Source organism: Pseudophryne corroboree, chromosome 5 (assembly GCF_028390025.1).
Source record: "Pseudophryne corroboree isolate aPseCor3 chromosome 5, aPseCor3.hap2, whole genome shotgun sequence".
Classification (NCBI taxonomy): domain Eukaryota; kingdom Metazoa; phylum Chordata; class Amphibia; order Anura; family Myobatrachidae; genus Pseudophryne; species Pseudophryne corroboree.
The window spans coordinates 719806685-719830913 of NC_086448.1; the positions used below are offsets into that span (position 1 = coordinate 719806685).

The window sequence follows — 24229 nt, forward strand, 5'->3', positions numbered from 1 at the left end:
CCTCGCCTTCGTATTATTCTCAGTACCTTGGGAATGAGAGGCAGAGGAGGAAACACATAAACCGACTGGTACACCCACGGTGTTACTAGAGCGTCCACAGCGATCGCCTGAGGGTCCCTTGACCTGGCGCAATATCTTTTTAGCTTTTTGTTGAGGCGGGACGCCATCATGTCCACCTGTGGTCTTTCCCACCGGTTTACCAGCATTTGGAAGACTTCTGGATGAAGTCCCCATTCTCCCGGGTGGAGGAGGGTCATAGGGGGAGGAGCCAGTGCACACCAGATAGTCCTAATTCTTTCTTTAGATGTGCCCAGTCTCCTGCGGAGCCGTCTATCCCCATGGTCCTTACGGAGTTCCCAGCATCCACTAGGACGTCAGAGAAAATATTGTTTATTATTAACTGTACTATTATTATATGTTATTAAGACTAATAATATGACATCATAGTAACATACCTTTATTATTTTCTCTGTAGTAAGACAGTTTAAATTAAAAAAAACCCAACATACTAGAAATTTTCTGGAAAGGGATTACTGTTGGCGCTTCTCTGGATTTGAGCACCCTAGTGAAACCCAGTACATATTGGGGGTAATTCCAAGTTGATCACAGCAGGAATTTTTTTAGCAGTTGGGCAAAACCATGTGCACTGCAGGGGAGGCAGATATAACATGTGCAGAGAGAGTTAGATTTGGGTGGGTTATTTTATTTCTGTGCAGGGTAAATACTGGCTGCTTTATTTTTACACTGCAAATTATATTGCAGATTGAACACACCACACCCAAATCTAACTCTCTCTGCACATGTTATATCTGCCTCCCCTGCAGTGCACATGGTTTTGCCCAACTGCTAACAAAATTCCTGCTGCGATCAACTTGGAATTACCCCCATTGTTCTGTGTGTGATTGTGTCATAAGAACAGCACTACCAAGCAGAAGCAGGTCTAGTAGAGATTCACGGATAACTGAGTCACAGTGTTAGGATAAAAATATATAACACATTTTAATAAATTACATAAAGCATAAATTACATAAAATAAAAGAAATAGCACTCTTTAAAATTTTGTCATACAAGTTGGAAATTAATCATACTGCAGAAAGCGTGGAGGAGCAACACCTGAGCATATGAAATAAAAATATGTTACGGCTGACGTTCTTCATATTGAAAAGAAGATTTTTGTGGGCCATCCACCAGATCCTGTTGTTTCATCAAAGTTCACTCCCTATGCATACAACCACTTGAAGTCTGGATTATATTCTGTTAACAGATGCCTGCAGATTAAGGTCTCAGCTAAGCAGACAAGACATGGGGGGTAATTCAGAGTAGATCGTAGATGTGCTAAATTTAGCACATCTACGACATGTGACATGTGGGGGGACGCCTAGCACAGGGTTAGTCCAACCCGCATGTCAGTTCCTGCCTCCCCACACAGGTACAAAAGCATCGCATGGCGGTGAAGCTTTTGTACCTGGCGAGTAGCTCCCTACCTGCGCTTTGGCAGGGAGCTACCCACTGCATCCTGGGTCGCAACGGTCCGGACACACCTCCTTTGTCCGGGCCGCGCCCTTCCAACAGCATTCTAACGCCATTGGCACGCCTCCGCCCGCCCCGTGACCGCCTCTGCCTGTCAATCAGGCAGAGGCGATTGCCCCAGAGAGACGCTGATAGCATCTCACTGGCTGCACGTGGCACTGCGCAAAGTAATTCAGACTGCGATCGCTGCCGCTGCTGCGATCCAGTCTGAATTACCACCATAGTCAGGTGAAATCTAAAAAGCAGAGACAGCCCTGCTCACTTACAATATTAGGCTAGGAGGCCAACACATTAAGCGGAGAGGTTTCCATGGTTATCTGGGAAGTCACACTGGTCCAAAAAGAAAGATGTCCTCATCATTTAACTAGTTGGGGGAACATGTGACTTTGTATAAAAGGAGATTTATGGTAGACTTACCATGGTTAAATCTTTTTCTGCGAGGTACATTGGGTTCCACAGGGAATACATTAGGGTGTTGAATGGATCTTGATCCAGAGGCACCAATAGGCTAAAGCTTTAGACTGTCTCAGAATGCATTGCGGAGCCTCCTCTATAACCCCGCCTCCAAGCACTGTGAGCTCAGTTTTGTTAACCAGTCCAATGCAGAAGCAGGTAAAAGAGAAAGCAGATGTTAGTCACATAGAACGGCGTTCTCACAACAGAAGAAGGGACTAGCAGCTAATGCCATACAAACCCAAAGAAGCTAAGTGTGTTAGGGTGGGCGCCCTGTGAACCCAGTGTACCTCGCAGAAAGATTTAACCATGGTCAAAATCTTATGAAAAGTTAGTGCATATCTCATGGTGCTAGGCAGCTTGCAATACAGATTCGATCCCGATGCGCGCTCCCGTGGGGTCGGTATCGTAAGGCTAGATAGACTGTGCAGGCAAGTCAATCTTGACTATCTAGTGTACAATCTAGTACAAAGTATAGTCAAAATTGGCACTTAGTCAAAATCGTACATAGACAAAATATCAAGCACAGATAGTCAAAATCTGTACAATCTGTGCTATCTGGGCTCTGGGGGAGTTCAAGGGAAATCGCATAGTCAAAATCGCACATAGCAGGGATCTCACTGTGTGTACACACCTTAAGTTTACCATAAATCTCCTTTTCTGCAGCGGGGTACACGGTGTTCCACAGGGAATACATCGGGGATGTCCTAAAGCAGTTCCTTAAGGGAGGGGACGTGCCTTAGCGTGTATGAGAACACGGCGTCCAAAGGAAGCATCCTGGGAGGTGGAAGTATCAGAGGCATAGAACACAATGAACATGTTCACTGAGACCCACGTAGCCGCCTTGCACAAATGTTCCGCGGACGCGCCACGGCGGGCCGCCCAAGAGGGTCCAACAGACAGAGTAGAATGGGCTTTAATAGCAGCAAGAGCTGGAGGTCCATCCTGTGCATAAACTTGTACAATCGCCATTCTAATCCATCTGGCCAAGGTTTGCTTAGTTGCAGGCCAGGTATGGTTGTGAAAACTAAAAAGTACAAAAAGGGAATCTGACCTCCCGATAGAGGCAGTCCTTTCCACGTATATACGAAGAGCCTGTACCACATCCAAAGACCGCTCTTTGGAGGACAAACCAGAAGAGATGAAGGCCGGAATCACAATCTCTTGGTTACGGTGAAAAAGATAACACCATCTTAGGCAAATAACCAGGGTTAGTTCAAAGAACTGTCCGGTTATGTGAAATATCAGAAAGGGTGGACGACAGGACAAAACGCCTAGGTCTAACACCCTTCCAGCAGAGGCAATAGCCATTAGGAACAGGACCTTGACAGTGAGCAATTTAAGGTCCACTGACTCAAAAGGTTCAAATGGAAACTCTTGCAGGGAATTCAGAACAGACCGATCTCATGGAGCCACAAGAGGGACATAGGGAGGCTGAATCCGTAAAACACCCTGAGTGAAAGTATGAACGTTAGGAATAGACTCAATTTTTCTCTGAAACCAAACTGACAAGGTAGAGATATGAACCTTGAGGGAGGCCAGACGAAGGCCTTGTTGCAAAAAAGCCAGAAGTCTGGAAGTACTGAATTTGTAAGCACCGTAATACTTAGCAGCACACCAGATGAAGTAATTCTTGACCCTATAATAAATCCGTGCAGATGACAGTTTGCGGGTCTTCAGCATAGTTTGGATGACCGCCTCGGAGAATCCTTTGGCCCTCAGGAGTAAAGCTTCAAGAGCCACGCCGTCAAAGCCAGTCTGGCCAGGTCTGGATAGACACAAGGGCCCTGAATGAGGAGGTCTGGGCGTTGAGGAAGTAGAAGAGGACACGCTATCGATAGACCATGCAGGTCTGAGAACTAATGCCGTCTGGGCCATGCTGGTGCGACTAGAAGTAGTATTCCTCCTTGTTTGAACTTCCGTAGTACCCTGGGCAGGAGTGACACTGGAGGGAACACGTAGGGCAGCCGAAAGTTCCATGGAATTGCCATACCGTCCACGAACGCGGCTTGAGGATCCCTGGTTCTTAATCCGAAGACCAGAACTTTGTGATAGTGTCGAGACGCCATCAGGTCTACCATCTGGTAGGCCCCACTTGTTCACTAGGAGTTGAAAAACTTCCTGATGAAAACTCCACCCTCCGGCATGCACGTCCTAAAAGACTTGAGGAAATCACCTTCCCAGTTGAGGACTCCCGGAATGAACACTGCCGATATTGCCAGCAGAAGGCGTTCCACCCAACAAAGGATTTTTTACACTTCCAGCATTGCCATGCGGCTTCGAGTGCCACCTTGATGGTTTATGTATGCCACCGTGAGGGCGTTGTCTGACCGTACTTGAACAGGCCTGTTCTGTATCAGAGGCAGGGTGAGAGACAAAGTATTGAACACTGCCCGCAATTCCAGAATGTTTATCGGGAGGGGTGATTCCTCCATGGTCCCCCAACTCTGGAAAGAGTGTTGCTCCAACACCACGTTCCAAACCTTCAGACTGGCGTCCGTAGTCAGTAGGACCCAGTTGGGGATCCAGAAGGGACTGCTCCTGCTCAACTGCTGGTCCTGTAGCCATCAGGTCAGTGACAGGCGAACCTCCGGAGTCAAGGAGATCATGTGAGATCTGATCCGATGAGGCAGGCCATCCCATTTGGAAATGATTAACCTCTGTAGAGGGCGGGAATGGAATTGAGCGTACTCTACCATGTCGAAAGCAGACACCATGAGGCCTAGTACTTGCATCACTGAGTGTACAGACACTCTTGGGCGAGAGAGGAAGTATCTGATTCTGTCCTGAAGTTTCAGGACCTTCTCTGGAGACACAAACAGCCATTGACTGTGTATGTCTGGTAATGCCCCCAGAGGCACCATGCTCCGAGCAGGAACCAGCGAGGACTTCTTCCAGTTGATAAGCCACCCGTGGACTTGTAGGAAGTTTACCATCAGTTGTAGATGACCGAGGAGGACATCATGGGAGTTTGCCAGAATCAGCAAATCGTCCAGATATGGCAGGAACCTGACTCCCTAGCTACGGAGATGAGCCGCCATCACGACCATAACCTTGGTGAAGATCCGAGAGGCCATGGCCAGTCCAAACGGCAGAGCCTGGAACGCATAGTGAAGGTTGCCAATAGCAAACAGCAGACATTGCTGATGCGATATGGCAATAGGCATATGCAGGTAAGCATCTTGTATAATCAGGGATACCATATAGTCTCCGGGTCCAGTACAATTGAGCGCAGTGTTTCCATACGGAACTTGGACACTCTCACAAACTTGTTCAGTGATTTGAGGTTGAGAATAAGCCGGAAAGACCCATCAAGTTTCGGGACTAGAAACAGGGTCGAGTAGTATCCTCTGCCTCTCTGGGACAGATGTACTGGCACTACCACTCCTGTATCCAGGAGGGAACATACAACCATCAGTAGAGCTTGCGCCTTTGACGGATCCAAAGGGATAACCGATGTGCAGAACTGGCGAGGGGGACGTCTCTGGGAAGAGACTGCATATCCATGAGACACAATTTTTCGCAACCATGCGTCTGAAGTGGTTATTAACCAGACCTGGATGAATCATAGAAGTCGCCCCCCTCACCCTGGGATCCCCCAGGGGGAGGCCTTGCCCGTCATGCAGCAGGCTTGTCATGAGAAGCAGGCTGACGAGCAGCCCAGGAACGTAATGCCTTGGGCTTAGTGGTTGTTGGGAGCATGAGACAATCTTGGGTATGCCTGACCTTCACTTTCCCTTAAGGCCAAAAGCAGGGAAAAGTGGTACTTTTTGCCTTCTGTGCAGAAGGAGTAGCATTTGGGAGAAAGGCAGTCACAGTAGCCGCCAATTCAGACCCAATTTTTAATTAGGTCTTCCCCAAATAAGATGTCCCCAGTAAAAGGGGAATACCTCCAAGGACTTTTGGAGTCCAGGTCCACCATCCATGACCTCAATCACAGAATATGGCGAGCCAGGACAGACGTATTCCACGCCTTGGCAGCCAACACACCCGCCTCAGGGGACGCCTCCTGGTGTAGAAAAAGGTGGCGGTGGTATTGCGAGACAGGGAATATCTGGCATTGTCAGATATATCCTCGGGCAGCTCTTCCTCTAATGCCTGATCCAGTCATCAATCTATTTTGCAGCCCCAAGAGGATGCAATCGTGGTCTATGTACAACACCGATAAGGGAGTAAGACTTCAGGTATCCATCCACACGCTTACCTGTCGGTTCCTACAGTGAGGAGACAGTGGTGAGAGGCAGAGTGGACGACACCCGATGGGTGACACATGAGTTCACTAGCAGTGAATTACTTACTCGCTATATAACTCTGCAGGGGGAGGATATCGAGCTAATGTCCGTTGTAGACAGGGGAATGCCTTCCCTGGATTAGACCAGGGGTCTTGTCTGATGTACACTTAATGGTCAGATTGTGGTAACAGAGTTTTAATTACCTCTGACGTGTTAACATATCAATTTGCTTAACCACAGTAGGGGAATCCTCTTATCAGTGATTTGTACTATTTGTTACCCAGTAACCACCAGGGCAGTGGTATCATTTAGCAATGGAAAATCCTTGTCAGGAACACCTAATATAGGGACTGACAGGACAGCATGATCCGCCTCTCTTCACATAAAATATCAGAGAGATTATTGGATAGAGAGGAGGGAAGCAGCCCGCTCAGATGACCCAGAGACACGAGAGTGACCTGGAACAGGGTTTTGCCTGACCAAGGAATGAGTCATACGCTACAATCCGTGAGGCAAAATTTTCCCGCCCAAAGCGGAGTAACCATGGGGACATCAGTGACTGTAATGTTACAGGTGGTCCTATAGGGGACATAAAGCGTTCAACTAGAGTACCCAGTAGGTTTGAGAATGCAGCCCAGGTTGGCTCCTGATTGATTACAGGAGCTGCGGACTGACTGGGAGATGTATGAGACATAGCACACAGACCATCACACAAAACTTCCCCCTCAGGTAAATCCGCTGTGCATGCCCTGCAGGTGCAGAAGTGTCCCCAGATTTACTGGCCTCCATGTTAAACATTATACACAAATGCAACAGAGAACGGTTTAGTACGATGAAGCCAGACAGAGTACAATACCTGCAAATAAATCCGTTAGCATGTGACTGAGTACCCAGTACACAACACCTGCGAATAAATCCGGTATTATGTGACTAAGTACACAGTAGAATACACGTAATAGGTAAATACTGTGACGCACTATATATGGACCCAGACGCACCTAGTCCCCTAGGGTACAGTATACAGTGATAGATATATCAGGAATACACCGCAGTGAAATCACATAGTAGATACAGGCACACATAGCCACGTTTGCAATGCAGATAATTATTTTCATGACAATAAAACTGCATTGGATTATTATTTGAATACACACACACACACACACACACACACATAATATAATATACACAAAAGTATCCTTATTTTGCACTACGGGAGACTCTGTCAGTCATGAGCTGTTTAATCATTCTGTGAAGATACTCCCTCTCGAGCTCACACCTTATTAAGGTGAGGGAGTGTCTAAAATGATCAATATATACTGGATATATCTCATGAATTTTTACAAATTTTCTGTATGACTTTTGTCTGTAAAGAAATTTTTATTAATATGCAAATTTTATGATATTAAATCATTTTCCTTTACTAATTGGCCGTGGGCCTTTGTTCTGGGTGATCTTTTGGTGAGGGGTTATCTATTTTAGGACCCCAGGATTTGCTGCTCTTCAGTGTACAGATTTCTTGGATTTCTTTGGAGGATCCTATATGTATTTACAATCTGTACAGCGCACTTGGGAATTGTGTGTTTTTATATATATTTTCCAGACCCACCCAAATAACCTTCAGTGCTTCCCTATCTAATTACATCCTCTCTGTACAGTACAGATAACATCACATATCTTGTCTTTCTTTACTCTCACACCCTCCTGACACTTGGCCAACATTGCGGGGTATCATCATACAACTCATTAAGAACCTAGCAATCTGGTGGATCAGATAGCATCTATCCTTGTGTATTTATGCCTATTTTCCTATAGATTGTAAGCTTGCGAGCAGGGCCTTCCTACCTCTATGTCTGTCTGTTTTTACCCAGTTTTGTTCTATTACTGTTGTTCTAATTGTAAAGCGCAACGGAATATGCTGCACTATATAAGAAACGGTTAATAAAATATATATATATATATATATATATATATATATATATATATATATATATATATATATATATATCTATATCTAACAATGCGCGGTCTGAGACCAGATGTATATATTAGGATACTCGTACAATATATTCTGGCACAGGTAACTAATGCTGCCAAACCACGGCGCTGATGTACAGGCGGGCCTACAAAGGAGACCCTGCCCTGCAGTCCCGGAGACCAGTCGCATCTATTTTAGAAAATGGCGCCCAGTGTCTCAGTCAGGGAGTGAGGGAGAGTGTGAGGCAGCTCCAGGGTGGGAACACCAGCAGTAGATGGCGCCTGAATCTGCTGGAGGGGCTACAGGTCAAGTGCCTTTTTCCCTATGCTGGTCCTCATCACTGGGTACTATGGAGCCTTATTAAAGTGGATATTTTACTATCCGGCCTGGTCTCCCATGCCCTGGTGGAAATAGTGGGGTCCCTGCTCTGTCACAGTGTCCACGCCAGCGTAGCAGTTCGTCTCCTTAAACCGCGACCGGAAAGCGATTTATTGGCGGATCCCACCTGGGGGACACTCTTACCTCCTCCCTTAGTAGCAGCCACGCGATCCAGGAGAGCGTCTGTGGTGGTTTGCCTAGGAACCGCAGCGCCTCCGCCACAAGTACCCGGGAACAGAGCCAGCGGGAGTATGTGACGCCACTGGGGAGGTGATGGACCTGCAGCACAGTATGTCACACTGACATATGAAGTGCTGCAGCCCTTATAGGGGTATATGCAATTGCGGTCGAATTCCCGAAATTGTCGAATTTCGGGTCATTTTCGCCCAAAAAAAAAATTCGTCAATGCAATTCAGTGCTTTCCGTCAAAAAAACGGACTTTCAAAATTCGACTTTTTGAAATTCGACTTTTTGCAAATTCGACTTTTCTGCAATGATACAAGTGCTGCAATTCGACAAAAGCATATTCAATTCAAGTTTGGAAATTCGACAGCAGTGCTTTTAGACAGTAAATTCGTCATTTTCAATCCGCCACACTTTGGAGGGTGAAAACAATAAAAAAAAATTTAAACATGTTTTTTTTTGTGTTTTTTTTTTGGGAATAGCATATATATTTATATTAGAAGGGATTAGGTACTTTTTTTTTTTTTTTTTTGGAGGCACAAGTATTATTTATATATTTTTTAAAATATTATTTTTTTTTTATTGCTGGAACGGTAAAATAAAAATAAAAAATGGCGTGGGGTCCCCCCTCCAAAGCATAACCAGCCTCGGGCTCTTCGAGCTGGTCCTGGTTCTAAAAATGCGGGGAAAAATTGGGCATGGATCCCCCGTATTTTTAAAACCAGCACCGGGCTCTGCGCCTGGTGCAAAAAATACGGGGGACAAAACGAGCAGGGGTCCCCCGTATTTTTCACACCAGCATCGGGCTCCACTAGCTGGACAGATAATGCCACAGCCGGGGGTCACTTTTATACAGTGCCCTGCGGCCGTGGCATTAAATATCCAACTAGTCACCCCTGGCCGGGGTACCCTGGGGGAGTGGGGACCCCTTAAATCAAGGGGTCCCCCCCCCCCAGCCACCCAAGGGCCAGGGGTGAAGCCCGAGGCTGTCCCCCCCATCCAAAGGCTGCGGATGGGAGGCTGATAGCCTTGAGTAAAATGAAAAGAATATTGTTTTTTCCAGCAGTACTACAAGTCCCAGCAAGCCTCCCCCGCAAGCTGGTACTTGGAGAACCACAAGTACCAGCATGCGGGAGAAAAACGGGCCCGCTGGTACCTGTAGTACTACTGAAAAAAAAATACCCAAATAAAAACAGTACACAGACACCGTGACAAGTAAAACTTTATTACACACTGCCGACACATACATACTTACCTATGTTCACACGCCGACATCGGTCCTCTTCTCCATGTAGAATCCACGGATACCTGAAAAGAAAAGATCAATATACTCACCTCAGCCATGGTCCAGAGATAAATCCACGGACTTGGCAAAAAAAGAAAACGGACACACGGACCACCGGACTGAAAGGGGTCCCATGCTGACACATGAGACCCCTTACCCCGAATGAGACCTGTCAGTGACAGCTGTCACACAAAGGTCTCTAAAGCCAATCAGGAAGCGCAACTTCGTTGCGCTCACCTGATTGGCTGTGCGCTGTCTGAACTCAGACAGCGCATCGCACAGCTCCGTCCATTATATTCAATGGTGGGAACTTAGCGGCTAGCGGTGAGGTCACCCGCCGGTCAGCGGCTGACCGCGGGTAACCCCACCGCTGACGGCAAAGTTCCCACCATTGAAACTAATGGAGCGGCTTTGCGATGCGCTGTCTGACAGCTCAGACAGCGCCAAGCCAATCAGGTGAGCGCCACGGAAGTAGCGCTTCCTGATTGGCTGAAGGGACTTCAGTGACAGGAGTCACGTGGTGTCCCGGCATTCGGGGGAAAGGGGTCTCATGTGAAAGTATGGGACCCCTTTCAGTCCGGCATGGAACGGGTGTTCGGTTTGTTTTTTTTAACAAGTACGAGGATTATCTCTGGACGTGGATGTACCTCTGGACGCTGGAAGGTGAGTATAATTTTTTTCACAGGTACCCCGGATCGTCGGAGACCGTGGCAGTCGGCGTGTCAACATAGGTAAGTATATGTGTGTCGGCAGTGTGTAATAAAGTTTTACTTGTCACGGTGTCTGTGTACTGTTTTTATTTGGGTATTTTTTTTTCAGTAGTACTACAGGTACCAGCGGGCCCATTTTTCTCCCGCATGCTGGTACTTGTGGTTCTCCAAGTACCAGCTTGCGGGGGAGGCTTGCTGGGACTTGTAGTACTGCTGGAAAAAACAATATTCTTTTCATTTTACTCAAGGCTATCAGCCTCCCATCCGCAGCCTTTGGATGGGGGGGGGGGGCAGCCTCTGGCTTCACCCCTGGCCCTTGGGTGGCTGGGGGGGGGGGACCCCTTGATTTAAGGGGTCCCCACTCCCCCAGGGTACCCCGGCCAGGGGTGACTAGTTGGATATTTAATGCCACGGCCGCAGGGCACTGTATAAAAGTGACCCCCGGCTGTGGCATTATCTGTCCAGCTAGTGGAGCCCGATGCTGGTGTGAAAAATACGGGGGACCCCTGCTCATTTTGTCCCCCGTATTTTTTGCACCAGCACCAGGCGCAGAGCCCGGTGCTGGTTTTAAAAATACGGGGGATCCATGCCCAATTTTTCCCCGCATTTTTAGAACCAGGACCAGCTCGAAGAGCCCGAGGCTGGTTATGCTTTGGAGGGGGGACCCCACGCCATTTTTTTTTCCGGGTTCTTCCCGTTTTTTCCCGTTTTTTTAAATCGCGGCAAAATCCGGCAAATCGGCCGATTTTCGCCCGCGGGACTGTCGAATCCATTTTTCATTGAATATGGTGAATTCCGGCAGCCACCTGCCGGAATTCACCTGTCGAATTGTGTCGAATTTAAAAACGGCGATAATTTGCCGCGATTCGCCGTGAATTGCATATACCCCATAGTCTTCTAAAAAGCTTTTTCAGGGCTGCCTCCTGTTAAGTGACCTGCTTCATGTAGGCACCAACTCTAAAAACTGAGCTCACAGTACCTGGAGGCGGGGTTATAGAGGAGGCCCCGCAATGCATTCTGGGACAGTCTAAAGCATTAGCCTGTTGGTCATCTGGATCAAGATCCATCTCTACACCCCGAAGTATTCCCTGTGGAACACAGTGTACCCCACTGCAGAAAAATATTTTGGGAGAATGGAATCCTCCTTTAATGCAACTGACGGCAATCAACAGTAAGTCTGAGAGCTTATTCAATGGAAGGATGTAGATGAGGAACATACCAAGCACTGCCCTGGCCAGATTTCCAGTATAAACCAAATTGCCCAGTTCCTGGTTTGTGGAAGCAGCGGACGTGCAGAAAAAGCGACACGACTTAAAGTCAGGGACAGTTATCTACAGGAGAGAAACAAATGGAGGATGTGAAATTTAAAACATACAAAAATATTTAATGAACAGCACAACTCAACAAAACCTAATGTCAACATGGAGGCTGTCCTCCATCCCTAGAAAAATAAGCCGCGGCAAATATTGCAATGGCAGGTAGAACCTCATGCACTAGTATGCAGGACCTGGACCACAGGAAAGTACATGGAGATGGAAAATTATCAGCTATACGTGTGGTAAAACCGCTACAGGTTTTCCAGCTGGGGAGTACATACACAATAAAACACATTTTGGGGTCATCTCTCTTTTTAAATTCTTGGATTTCACAAGCATTTGAAAAAAAACACAATAGCACCTACTTTATATTTCCTTAGGAAATTGTGGGAGAAAAATGGGCAAATACATTGGGGAACTTTTATCACTGTGTTACTGACATGGTGTTAACCTACTGCATCCCAATTTGGTATGGGAACAGCTCTACAGTAGATCATAGGCTTTTGGAGAGGAAAGTCAGATCGGCTGATTATATTGTTGGTACTAATTTAACTTCTATTGAGGACATTTATGCTAAAAGTTGCCTAAGGAAAGGAAATGCACTGTTAAAGATTGTAATCATCCGCACCACCAGGTGTTCTTTTTCCTGCCCTCAAAATGACGGTTCAGGTGCATTAAATCACCAACACTGAGGTTTAAAAATAAGATTTTACTCACCGGTAAATCTATTTCTCGTAGTCCGTAGTGGATGCTGGGACTCCGTAAGGACCATGGGGATTAGCGGCTCCGCAGGAGACTGGGCACAACTAAAGAAAGCTTTAGGACTACCTGGTGTGCACTGGCTCCTCCCACTAAGACCCTCCTCCAGACCTCAGCTAGGATACTGTGCCCGGAAGAGCTGACACAAATAGGAAGGATTTTGAATCCCGGGTAAGACTCATACCAGCCACACCAATCACACCGTATAACTCGTGATACTATACCCAGTTAACAGTATGAAATATAACTGAGCCTCTCAACAGATGGCTCAACAATAACCCTTTAGTTAGGCAATAACTATAAACAAGTATTGCAGACAATCCGCACTTGGGATGGGCGCCCAGCATCCACTACGGACTACGAGAAATAGATTTACCGGTGAGTAAAATCTTATTTTCTCTGACGTCCTAAGTGGATGCTGGGACTCCGTAAGGACCATGGGGATTATACCAAAGCTCCCAAACGGGCGGGAGAGTGCGGATGACTCTGCAGCACCGAATGAGCAAACTCTAGGTCCTCCTCAGCCAGGGTATCAAACTTGTAGACTGTTGCAAAAATGTTTGAACCCGACCAAGTAACAGCTCGGCAAAGTTGTAAAGCCGAGACCCCTCGGGCAGCCGCCCAAGAAGAGCCCACTTTCCTCGTGAAATAGGCTTTTACAGATTTAGGGTGCGGCAGTCCAGCCGCAGCATGTGCAAGTTGAATCGTGCTACAGATCCAGCGAGCAATAGTCTGCTTAGAAGCAGGAGCACCCAGTTTGTTGGGTGCATACAGGATAAACAGCGAGTCAGTTTTTCTGACTCCAGCCGTCCTGGAAACATATACTTTTCAGGGCCCTGACTACGTCCAGTAACTTGGAATCCTCCAAGTCCCAAGTAGCCGCAGGCACCACAATAGGTTGGTTCACATGAAAACTGATACCACCTTATGAAGGAATTGGGAACGAGTCCTCAATTCCGCCTTATCCATATAAAATACAGATAAGGGCTTTTGTATGACAAAGCCGCCAATTCTGATACACGCCTGGCCGATGCCACGGCCCACAGCATGACCACTTTCCACGTGAGGTATTGTAGCTCCACGGATTTAAGTGGCTCAACCCAATGCGACTTCAGGAAATCCAACACCACGTTGAGATCCCACGGTGCCACTTGAGGCACAAACGGGGGCTGACTATGCAGCATTCCCTTAACAAAAGTCCGAACTTCAGGCAGTGAAGCCAGTTCTATTTTGGAAGAAAATCGATAGAGCCGAAATCTGGACCTTCATGGTACCCAATTTTAGGCCCATAGTCACCTCTGACTGTAGGAAGTGCAGAAATCGACCTAGCTGAAATCTCTCCTTTGGGGCCTTCCTGGCCTCACAGCACGCAACATATTTCCACCATATGCGGTGATAATGGTTTGCGTTCACTTCTTTCCTAGCTTTAAATAGCGTAGGGATAACTTCCTCCGGAATGCCCTTTTCCTTCAGGGTCCGGCGTTCAACCGCCATGCCGTCAAACGCAGCCGCGGTACATCTTGGAACAGACAGGCCCCCTGCTGCAGCAGGTCCTGTCTGAGCGGCAGAGGCCATGGGTCCTCTGAGATCATTTCTTGGAGTTCTGGTTACCAAGCTCTTCTTGGCCAACCCGGAACAATGAGTATAGTTCTTACTCCTCTCCTTCTTATTATTCTCATTACCCTGGGTAAGAGAGGCAGAGAAGGGAACACATACACCGACTAGTACACCCACGGTGTTACCAGAGCGTCCACAGCTATCGCCTGAGGGTCCCTTGACCTGGCGCAATATCTTTGTAGCTGTTTGTTGAGGCGGGACGCCATCATGTCCACCTGTGGCCTTTCCCAACGGTGTACAATCATTTGGAAAACTTCTGGATGAAGTCCCCACTCTCCCGGGTGGAGGTCGTGTCTTCTGAGAAAGTCTGCTTCTCAGTTGTCCACTCCGGGAATGAACACTGCTGACAGTGCTAACACATGATTTTCCGCCCATCGGAGAATCCTTGTGGCTTCTGCCATCGCCATCCTGCTTCTTGTGCCGCCCTGTCGGTTTACATGAGCGACCGCCGTGATGTTGTCTGACTGGATCAGCACCGGCCGGTGTTGAAGCAGGGGTCTAGTCTGACTTAGGGCATTGTAAATGGCCCTTAGTTCCAGAATATTTATGTGTAGGGAAGTCTCCTGACTTTTCCATAGCCTTGGAAGTTTCTTCCCTGTGTGACTGCCCCCCAGCCTCGAAGGCTGGCATCCGTGGTCACCAGGACCCAGTCCTGTATGCCGAATCTGCGGCCCCCTAGAAGATGAGCACTCTGCAGCCACCACAACCGCGACACCCTGGCCCTTGGAGACAGGGTTATCCGCCAATGCATCTGAAGATGCGACCCGGACCACTTGTCCAACAGATCCCACAGGAAAATCCTTGCATGGGACCTGGCGAATGGAATTTCTTTGTAAGAAGCTACCATCCTTCCCAGGGCTCGCGTGCATTGATGCACCGACACCTGTATACGTATTAGGAGGTCTCTGTCTAGAGACGACAACTCCTTGGACTTCTCCTCCGGGAGAAACCCTTTTTATCCATTTCTGTGTCCAGAACCATACCAAGGAACAGTAGACGCGTCGTAGGAACCAGCTGCGACCTTGGAATATTCAGAATCCAGCCGTGCTGTTGTAGCACTTCCCGAGATAGTGCTACTCCGCCGAACAACTGCTCCCTGGACCTCGCCTTTATAAGGAGATCGTCCAAGTACGGGATAATTATTTCGGCCATTACCTTGGTAAATACCTCGGTGCCGGGGACAGACCAACGGCAACATCTGCAATTGGTAATGACAATCCTGTACCACAATTTTGAGGTACTCCTGGTGAAGAGGGTAAATAGGGACATGCAGGTAAGCATCCTTGATGTCCAGTGATACCATGAAATTCTCCAGGCTTGCAATAATCGCCCTGAGCGATTCCATTTTGAACTTGAACCTTCGTATATAAGTGTTCAAGGCTTTCAATTTTAGAATGGGTCTCACCGAACCGTCTGGTTTCGATACCACAACAGTTTGGAATAGTAACCCCGGCCTTGTTGAAGGAGGGGTACCTTGATTTCACCTGCTGGAAGTACAGCTTGTGAATTGCCGCCAGTACTACCTTTCTCCGAGGGCAGCAGGCAAGGCTGATGTGAGGTAACGGCGAGGGGGAGTCGCCTCGAACTCCAGCCTGTATCCCTGTGATACTATTTGCAGAACCTAGGGATCCACCTGTGGGCAAGCCCACTGGTCCCTGAAGTTCCCGAGACGCGCCCCTACCGCACCTGTCTCCACCTGTGGAGCCCCAACGTCATGCGGTGGACTCAGAGGAAGCAGGGGAAGATTTTTGATCCTGGGAACTGGCTGCTGGTGCAGCTTTTTCCTTCTTCCCTTGTCTCTGTGCAGAAAAGGAAGCGCCTTTGACCCGCTTGCTTTTCTGAAGCCGAAAGGACTGTACCTGAAAATACAGTGCTTTCTTAGGCTGTGAGGAAACCCGAGGTAAAAAATTTTCTTCCCAGCTGTTGCTGTGGATACGAGGTCCCAGAGACCATCCCCAAACAATTCCTCACCCTTATAAGGCAGAATCACCATGTGCCTTTTATAGGCAGCATCACCTGTCCACTGCCGGGTTTCTAATACCTTCCTGGCAGAATGGACATTGCATTAATTCTGGATGCCAGTCGGCAAATATCCCTCTGTGCATCCTTTATATCTAAGACAACGTCTTTTATATGCTCTATGTTAGCAACTATTATGTCTTAGAGTATTAATATTATCTGACTGGGTATCAGACCATGCTGCAGCAGCACTATTTATGCTGAGGCAATTGCCGGTCTCAGTATATAACCTGAGTGTGTATATACAGACTTCAGGATAGCCTCCTGCTTTTTATCAGCAGGCTCCTTCAAGGTGGCCGTATCCTAAGACGGCAGTGCCACCTTTTTGACAAACGTGTGAGCGCCTTATCCACCCTAAGGGATATCTCCCAGCGTGACTTATCCTCTGGCGGGAAAGGGTACGCCATCGGTAACTTTTTAGAAATTACCAGTTTCTTATCGGGGGAACCCACGCTACTTTACACACTTCATTCATTCATCTGATGGGGGAACAAAACACTGGCTGCTTTTTCTCCCCAAAAATAAAAACCCCTTTTATGTGGTACTTGGGTTCATGTCAGAAATGCGTAACACATTTTTCATTTCCGAGATGATGTAACGGATGTTCCTAGTGGATTGTGTATATGTCTCAACCTCGTCGACACTGGAGTCAGACTCCGTGTCGACATCTGTGTCTGCCATCTGAGGTAACGGGCGCTTTTTTGAGCCACTGATGGCCTTTGAGACGCCTGGGCAGGCGCGGGCTGAGAAGCCGGCTGTCCCACAGCTGTTTTACGTCATCCAGCCTTCTATGTAAGGAGTTGACATTGTCGGTTAATACCTTCCACCTTCCATCCACTCTGGTGTCGGCCCCACAGGGGGCGACATCCCATTTATCGGCCTCTGCTCCACCTCCAACCTTCCTCATCCCACATGTCGACACAGCCGTACCGACACACAGCACACACACAGGGAATGCTCTGACTGAGGACAGGACCCCACAAAGTCCTTTGGGGAGACAGAGAGAGAGTATGCCAGCACACACCAGAGCGCTATATAATGCAGGGATTAACACTATGGGGGATATTCAATTATCCGCAAATTCGCGCCCGAAAATTTTTTGCGGCAATCGGCCGAAAATTGCCGCGAAAACGCTCCGTTTTTCGACCTATTCAATTCCGACCGGGTTTCACGTGAAAATTCTTGCAATGAAAAGTGCAGGTGAAAATGGGGAAATCGGCCTGTACCCCAAAAAATGCTAAACTAACATAGGAAAACAGAAAAAAAAGTGTGTTAGAGATCACATTAGAGCGTTTTTGGGGACTTAAATTGTGTGAAATGGCTGTTATATGCATTTTTTTAAAAATGCAAAAAAATTATAGAAAGCAATTTTTTTTGAGCAAAATAAATGCTCTCATTAAATTTTGGGTACATGAAAATGGGTATAAGTATATATTTGGGTCATTTTAGGATACTTTAAAAAAAAGTGGAAACAGACCGATTACTCCCATCTGCAAGCCTAAAAAACACCTGTCCCACTCATAAAGCACCCCAATATACCTGTCCCATACCTTGAACCCCAATTTCCATGACTTTTTACTTTTTCACCCCAAAAATAAGATTTTACTTACCGATAAATCTATTTCTCGTAGTCCGTAGTGGATGCTGGGGACTCCGTCAGGACCATGGGGATTAGCGGCTCCGCAGGAGACAGGGCACAAAAATAAAGCTTTAGGATCAGGTGGTGTGCACTGGCTCCTCCCCCTATGACCCTCCTCCAAGCCTCAGTTAGGATACTGTGCCCGGACGAGCGTACACAATAAGGAAGGATTTTGAATCCCGGGTAAGACTCATACCAGCCACACCAATCACACCGTATAACTCGTGATCTGAACCCAGTTAACAGTATGACAACGTAGGAGCCTCTGAACAGACGGCTCACAACAATAACAACCCGATTTTTATTTTTTTTTTTGTAACAATAACTTTGTACAAGTATTGCAGACAATCCGCACTTGGGATGGGCGCCCAGCATCCACTACGGACTACGAGAAATAGATTTATCGGTAAGTAAAATCTTATTTTCTCTAACGTCCTAGTGGATGCTGGGGACTCCGTCAGGACCATGGGGATTATACCAAAGCTCCCAAACGGGCGGGAGAGTGCGGATGACTCTGTAGCACCGAATGAGAGAACTCCAGGTCCTCTTTAGCCAGGGTATCAAATTTGTAGAATTTTACAAACGTGTTCTCCCCCCGACCACGTAGTTGCTCGGCAGAGTTGTAATGCCGAGACCCCTCGGGCAGCCGCCCAGGATGAGCCCACCTTCCTTGTGGAATGGGCATTTACATATTTTGGCTGTGGCAGGCCTGCCACATAATGTGCAAGCTGAATTGTACTACACATCCAACTAGCAATCGTCTGCTTAGAAGCAAGAGCACCCAGTTTGTTGGGTGCATACAGGATAACAGCAAGTCAGTTTTCCTGACTCCAGCCGTCCTGGAAACCGATATTTTCAGGGCCCTGACAACATCTAGCAACTTGGAGTCCTCCAAGTCCCTAGTAGCCGCAGGTACCACAATTAGCTGGTTCAGGTGAAACGCTGACACCACCTTAGGGAGAAACTGGGGACGAGTCCGCAGCTCTGCCCTGTCCGAATGGACAATCAGATATGGGCTTTTGTGAGACAAAGCCGCCAATTCTGACACTCGCCTGGCCGAGGCCAGGGCCAACATCATGGTCACTTTCCATGTGAGATATTTCAAATCCACAGATTTGAGCGGTTTAAACCAATGTGATTTGAGGAATCCCAGCACTACGTTGAGATCCCACAGTGCCACTGGAGGCACAAAAGGGGGTTGTATATGCAGTACTCCCTTGACAAACTTCTGGACTTCAGAAACTGAAGCCAATTCTTTCTGGAAGAAAATCGACAGGGCCGAAATTTGAACCTTAATGGACCCCAATCTGAGGTCCATAGACACTCCTGTTTGCAGGAAATGCAGGAATCGACCGAGTTGAAATTTCTTCGTGGAGCCTTCCTGGCCTCACACCACGCAACATATTTTCGCCACATGTGGTGATAATGTTGTGCGGTCACGTCCTTCCTGGCTTTGACCATGGTAGGAAAGACCTCTTCCGGAATGCCTTTTTCCCTTAGGATCCGGCGTTCAACCGCCATGCCGTCAAACGCAGCCGCGGTAAGTCTTGGAACAGACATGGTACGTGCTGAAGCAAGTCCCTTCTTAGCGGCAGAGGTCATGAGTCCTCTGTGAGTATCTCTTGAAGTTCCGGGTACCAAGTCCTTCTTGGCCAATCCGGAGCCACGAGTATAGTTCTTACTCCTCTACGTCTTATAATTCTCAATACCTTGGGTATGAGAAGCAGAGGAGGAAACACATACACCGACTGGTACGCCCACGGTGTTACCAGAACGTCCACAGCTATTGCCTGAAAGTCTCTTGACCTGGCGCAATACCTGTCCAGTTTTTTGTTCAGGCTGGACGCCATCATGTACACCTTTGGTCTTTCCCAACGGTTCACAATCATGTGGAAAACTTCCCGATGAAGTCCCCACTCTCCCGGGTGGAGGTCGTGCCTGCTGAGGAAGTCTGCTTCCCAGTTGTCCACTCCCGGAATGAACACTGCTGACAGTGCTATCTCATGATTTTCTGCCCAGCGAAAAATCCTTGCAGTTTTTGCCATTGCCCTCCTGCTTCTTGTGCCGCCCTGTCTGTTTACGTGGGCGACTGCCGTGATGTTGTCCCACTGGATCAATACCGGCTGACCTTGAAGCAGGGGTCTTGCTAAGCTTAGAGCATCATAAATTGCCCTTAGCTCCAGTATATTTATGTGGAGAAAAGTCTCCAGACTTGATCACACTCCCTGGAAATTTTTTCCCTGTGTGACTGCTCCCCAGCCTCTCAGGCTGGCCTCCGTGGTCACCAGCATCCAATCCTGAATGCCGAATCTGCGGCCCTCTAGAAGATGAGCACTCTGTAACCACCACAGGAGAGACACCCTTGTCCTTGGAGATAGGGTTATCCGCCGATGCATCTGAAGATGCGATCCGGACCATTTGTCCAGCAGATACCACTGAAAAGTTCTTGCGTGGAATCTGCCGAATGGAATCGCTTCGTAATAAGCCACCATTTTTCCCAGGACTCTTGTGCAATGATGCACTGACACTTTTCCTGGTTTTAGGAGGTTCCTGACTAGCTCGGATAACTCCCTGGCTTTCTCCTCCGGGAGAAACACCTTTTTCTGGACTGTGTCCAGAATCATCCCTAGGAACAGCAGACGTGTCGTCGGAAACAACTGCGGTTTTGGAATATTTAGAATCCACCCGTGCTGTCGTAGAACTACTTGAGATAGTGCTACTCCGACCTCCAACTGTTCTCTGGACCTTGCTCTTATCAGGAGGTCGTCCATTTTCTTCGAAGAAGAATCATCATTTCGGGCATTACCTTGGTAAAGACCCGGAGTGCCGTGGACAATCCAAACGGCAGCGTCTGAAACTGATAGTGACAGTTCTGTACCACGAACCTGAGATACCCTTGGTGAGAAGGGCAAATTGGGACATGGAGGTAAGCATCCCTGATGTCCCGGGACACCATATAGTCCCCTTCTTCCTGGTTCGCTATCACTGCTCTGAGTGACTCCATCTTGATTTGAACCTTTGTAAGTGTTCAAATATTTCAGATTTAGAATAGGTCTCACCGAGCCTTCTGGTTTCAGTACCACAATATAGTGTGGAATAATACCCCTTTCCTTGTTGTAGGAGGGGTACTTTGATTATCACCTGCTGGGAATACAGCTTGTGAATTGTTTCCAATACTGGCTCCCTGTCGGAGGGAGACGTTGGGAAAGCAGACTTCAGGAACCTGCGAGGGGAAACGTCTCGACTTTCCAATCTGTACCCCTGGGATACTACTTGTAGGATCCAGGGGTTCTGTACGGCTCCAGCGTCATGCTGAGACCTTGGCAGAAGCGGTGGAAGGCTTCTGTTCCTGGGAATGGGCTGCCTGCTGCAGTCTTCTTCCCTTTCCTCTATCCCTGGGCAGATATGCTTATGGGGACGAAAGGACTGAGGCTGAAAAGACGGTGTCTTTTTCTGCATAGATGTGACTTAGGGTAAAAAACGGTGGATTTCCCAGCAGTTGCCGTGGCCACCAGGTCCGATGGACCGACCCCAAATAACTCCTCCCCTTTATACGGCAATACATCTTTGTGTCGTTTGGAATCTGCATCACCTGACCACTGTCGTGTCCATAAACATCTTTTGGCAGATATGGACATCGCACTTACTCTTGATGCCAGAGTGCAAATATCCCTCTGTGCATCTCGCATATATAGAAATGCATTCTTTAAATGCTCTATAGTAAATAAAATACTGTCCCTGTCAAGGGTATCAATATTTTCAGTCAGGGAATCCGACCAAGCCACCCCCGCGCTGCACATCCAGGCTGAGGCGATCGCTGGTCGCAGTATAACACCAGTATGTGTGTATATACTTTTTAGGATATTTTCCAGCCTCCTATCAGCTGGCTCCTTGAGGGCGGCCGTATCTGGAGACGGTACCGCCACTTGTTTTGATAAGCGTGTGAACGCCTTATCCACCCTAAGGGGTGTTTCCCAACGCGCCCTAACTTCTGGCGGGAAAGGGTATACCGCCAATAATTTTCTATCGGGGGAACCCCGCGCCTCATCACACACTTCATTTAATTTATCTGATTCAGGAAAAACTATAGGTAGTTTTTCCACACCCCACATAATACCCTTTTTTGTGGTACTTGTAGTATCAGAAATATGTAACACCTCCTTCATTGCCCTTAACAAGTAACGTGTGGCCCTAAAGGAAAATACGTTTGTTTCTTCACCGTCGACACTGGAGTCAGTGTCCGTGTCTGTGTCGACCGACTGAGGTAAAATGGGCATTATAACGTCCCTGACGGTGTTTTAGACGCCTGGACAGATACTAATATGTTTGCCGGCCGTCTCATGTCGTCAATCGACTTGCAGCGTGTTGACATTATCACGTAATTCCTTAAATAAGCCATCTATTCCGGTGTCGACTCCCTAGAGAGTGACATCACCATTACAGGCAATTTGCTCCGCCTCCCAACATCGTCCTCATACATGTCGACACACACGTACCGACACACAGCACACACACAGGGAATGCTCTGATAGAGGACAGGACCCACTAGCCCTTTGGGGAGACAGAGGGAGAGTTTGCCAGCACACACCAAAAACGCTATAATTATACAGGGACAACCTTTATATAAGTGCTTTTCCCTTATAGCATTTTAATATATGTAGTCATATCGCCAAATCAGTGCCCCCCCTCTCTGTTTTAACCCTGTTTCTGTAGTGCAGTGCAGGGGAGAGCCTGGGAGCCTTCCCACCAGCATTTCTGTGAGGGAAAATGGCGCTGTGTGCTGAGGAGAATAGGCCCCGCCCCCTTTTCGGCGGGCTTCTTCTCCCGTTTTTCTGAGACCTGGCAGGGGTTAAATACATCCATATAGCCCCCAGGGGCTATATGTGATGTATTTTTAGCCATAAAAAAGGTATTATACATTGCTGCCCAGGGCGCCCCCCCAGCGCCCTGCACCCTCCGTGACCGCTGTGTGAAGTGTGCTGACAACAATGGCGCACAGCTGCAGTGCTGTGCGCTACCTCAGGAAGACTGAAAAGTCTTCTGCCGCCTGCATCTGGACCTCTTCCATCTTCGGCATCTGCAAGGGGGGTCGGCGGCGCGGCTCCGGGACGAACCCCAGGGTGAGACCTGTGTTCCGACTCCCTCTGGAGCTAATGGTGTCCAGTAGCCTAAGAAGCCAATCCATCCTGCACGCAGGTGAGTTCACTTCTCTCCCCTAAGTCCCTCGATGCAGTGAGCCTGTTGCCAGCAGGACTCACTGAAAATAAAAAACCTAAAAACTTTTTCAAAGCAGCTCTTTAGGAGAGCCACCTAGATTGCACCCTGCTCGGACGGGCACAAAAATAAGAATTTACTTACCGATAATTCTATTTCTCGGAGTCCGTAGTGGATGCTGGGGTTCCTGAAAGGACCATGGGGAATAGCGGCTCCGCAGGAGACAGGGCACAAAAAAGTAAAGCTTTACTAGGTCAGGTGGTGTGCACTGGCTCCTCCCCCTATGACCCTCCTCCAGACTCCAGTTAGGTACTGTGCCCGGACGAGCATACACAATAAGGGAGGCATTTTGAATCCCGGGTAAGACTCATACCAGCCACACCAATCACACCGTACAACTTGTGATCTAAACCCAGTTAACAGTATGACAACAGAAAGGGCCTCTTAAAGATGGCTCCTTAACAATAACCCGAATTAGTTAACAATAACTATGTACAAGTATTGCAGATAATCCGCACTTGGGATGGGCGCCCAGCATCCACTACGGACTCCGAGAAATAGAATTATCGGTAAGTAAATTCTTATTTTCTCTATCGTCCTAAGTGGATGCTGGGGTTCCTGAAAGGACCATGGGGATTATACCAAAGCTCCCAAACGGGCGGGAGAGTGCGGATGACTCTGCAGCACCGAATGAGAGAACTCCAGGTCCTCCTTTGCCAGGGTATCAAATTTGTAAAATTTTACAAACGTGTTCTCCCCCGACCACGTAGCTGCTCGGCAGAGTTGTAATGCCGAGACCCCTCGGGCAGCCGCCCAAGATGAGCCCACCTTCCTTGTGGAGTGGGCTTTTACAGTTTTAGGCTGTGGCAGGCCTGCCACAGAATGTGCAAGTTGAATTGTGTTACAAATCCAACGA

At 47.9% G+C, this 24229-nt stretch overlaps 1 protein-coding gene across 1 annotated transcript in view; it reads right to left on the minus strand.

Annotated features, from left to right (window-relative positions):
• Positions 1 to 24229, minus strand: part of TMEM70 (transmembrane protein 70) — a 48690-nt gene that overhangs the window by 15262 nt on the left and 9199 nt on the right. The window contains 1 exon segment of the mRNA XM_063923976.1: positions 11969 to 12080. Coding sequence (XP_063780046.1) covers positions 11969 to 12080 — 112 coding nt within the window.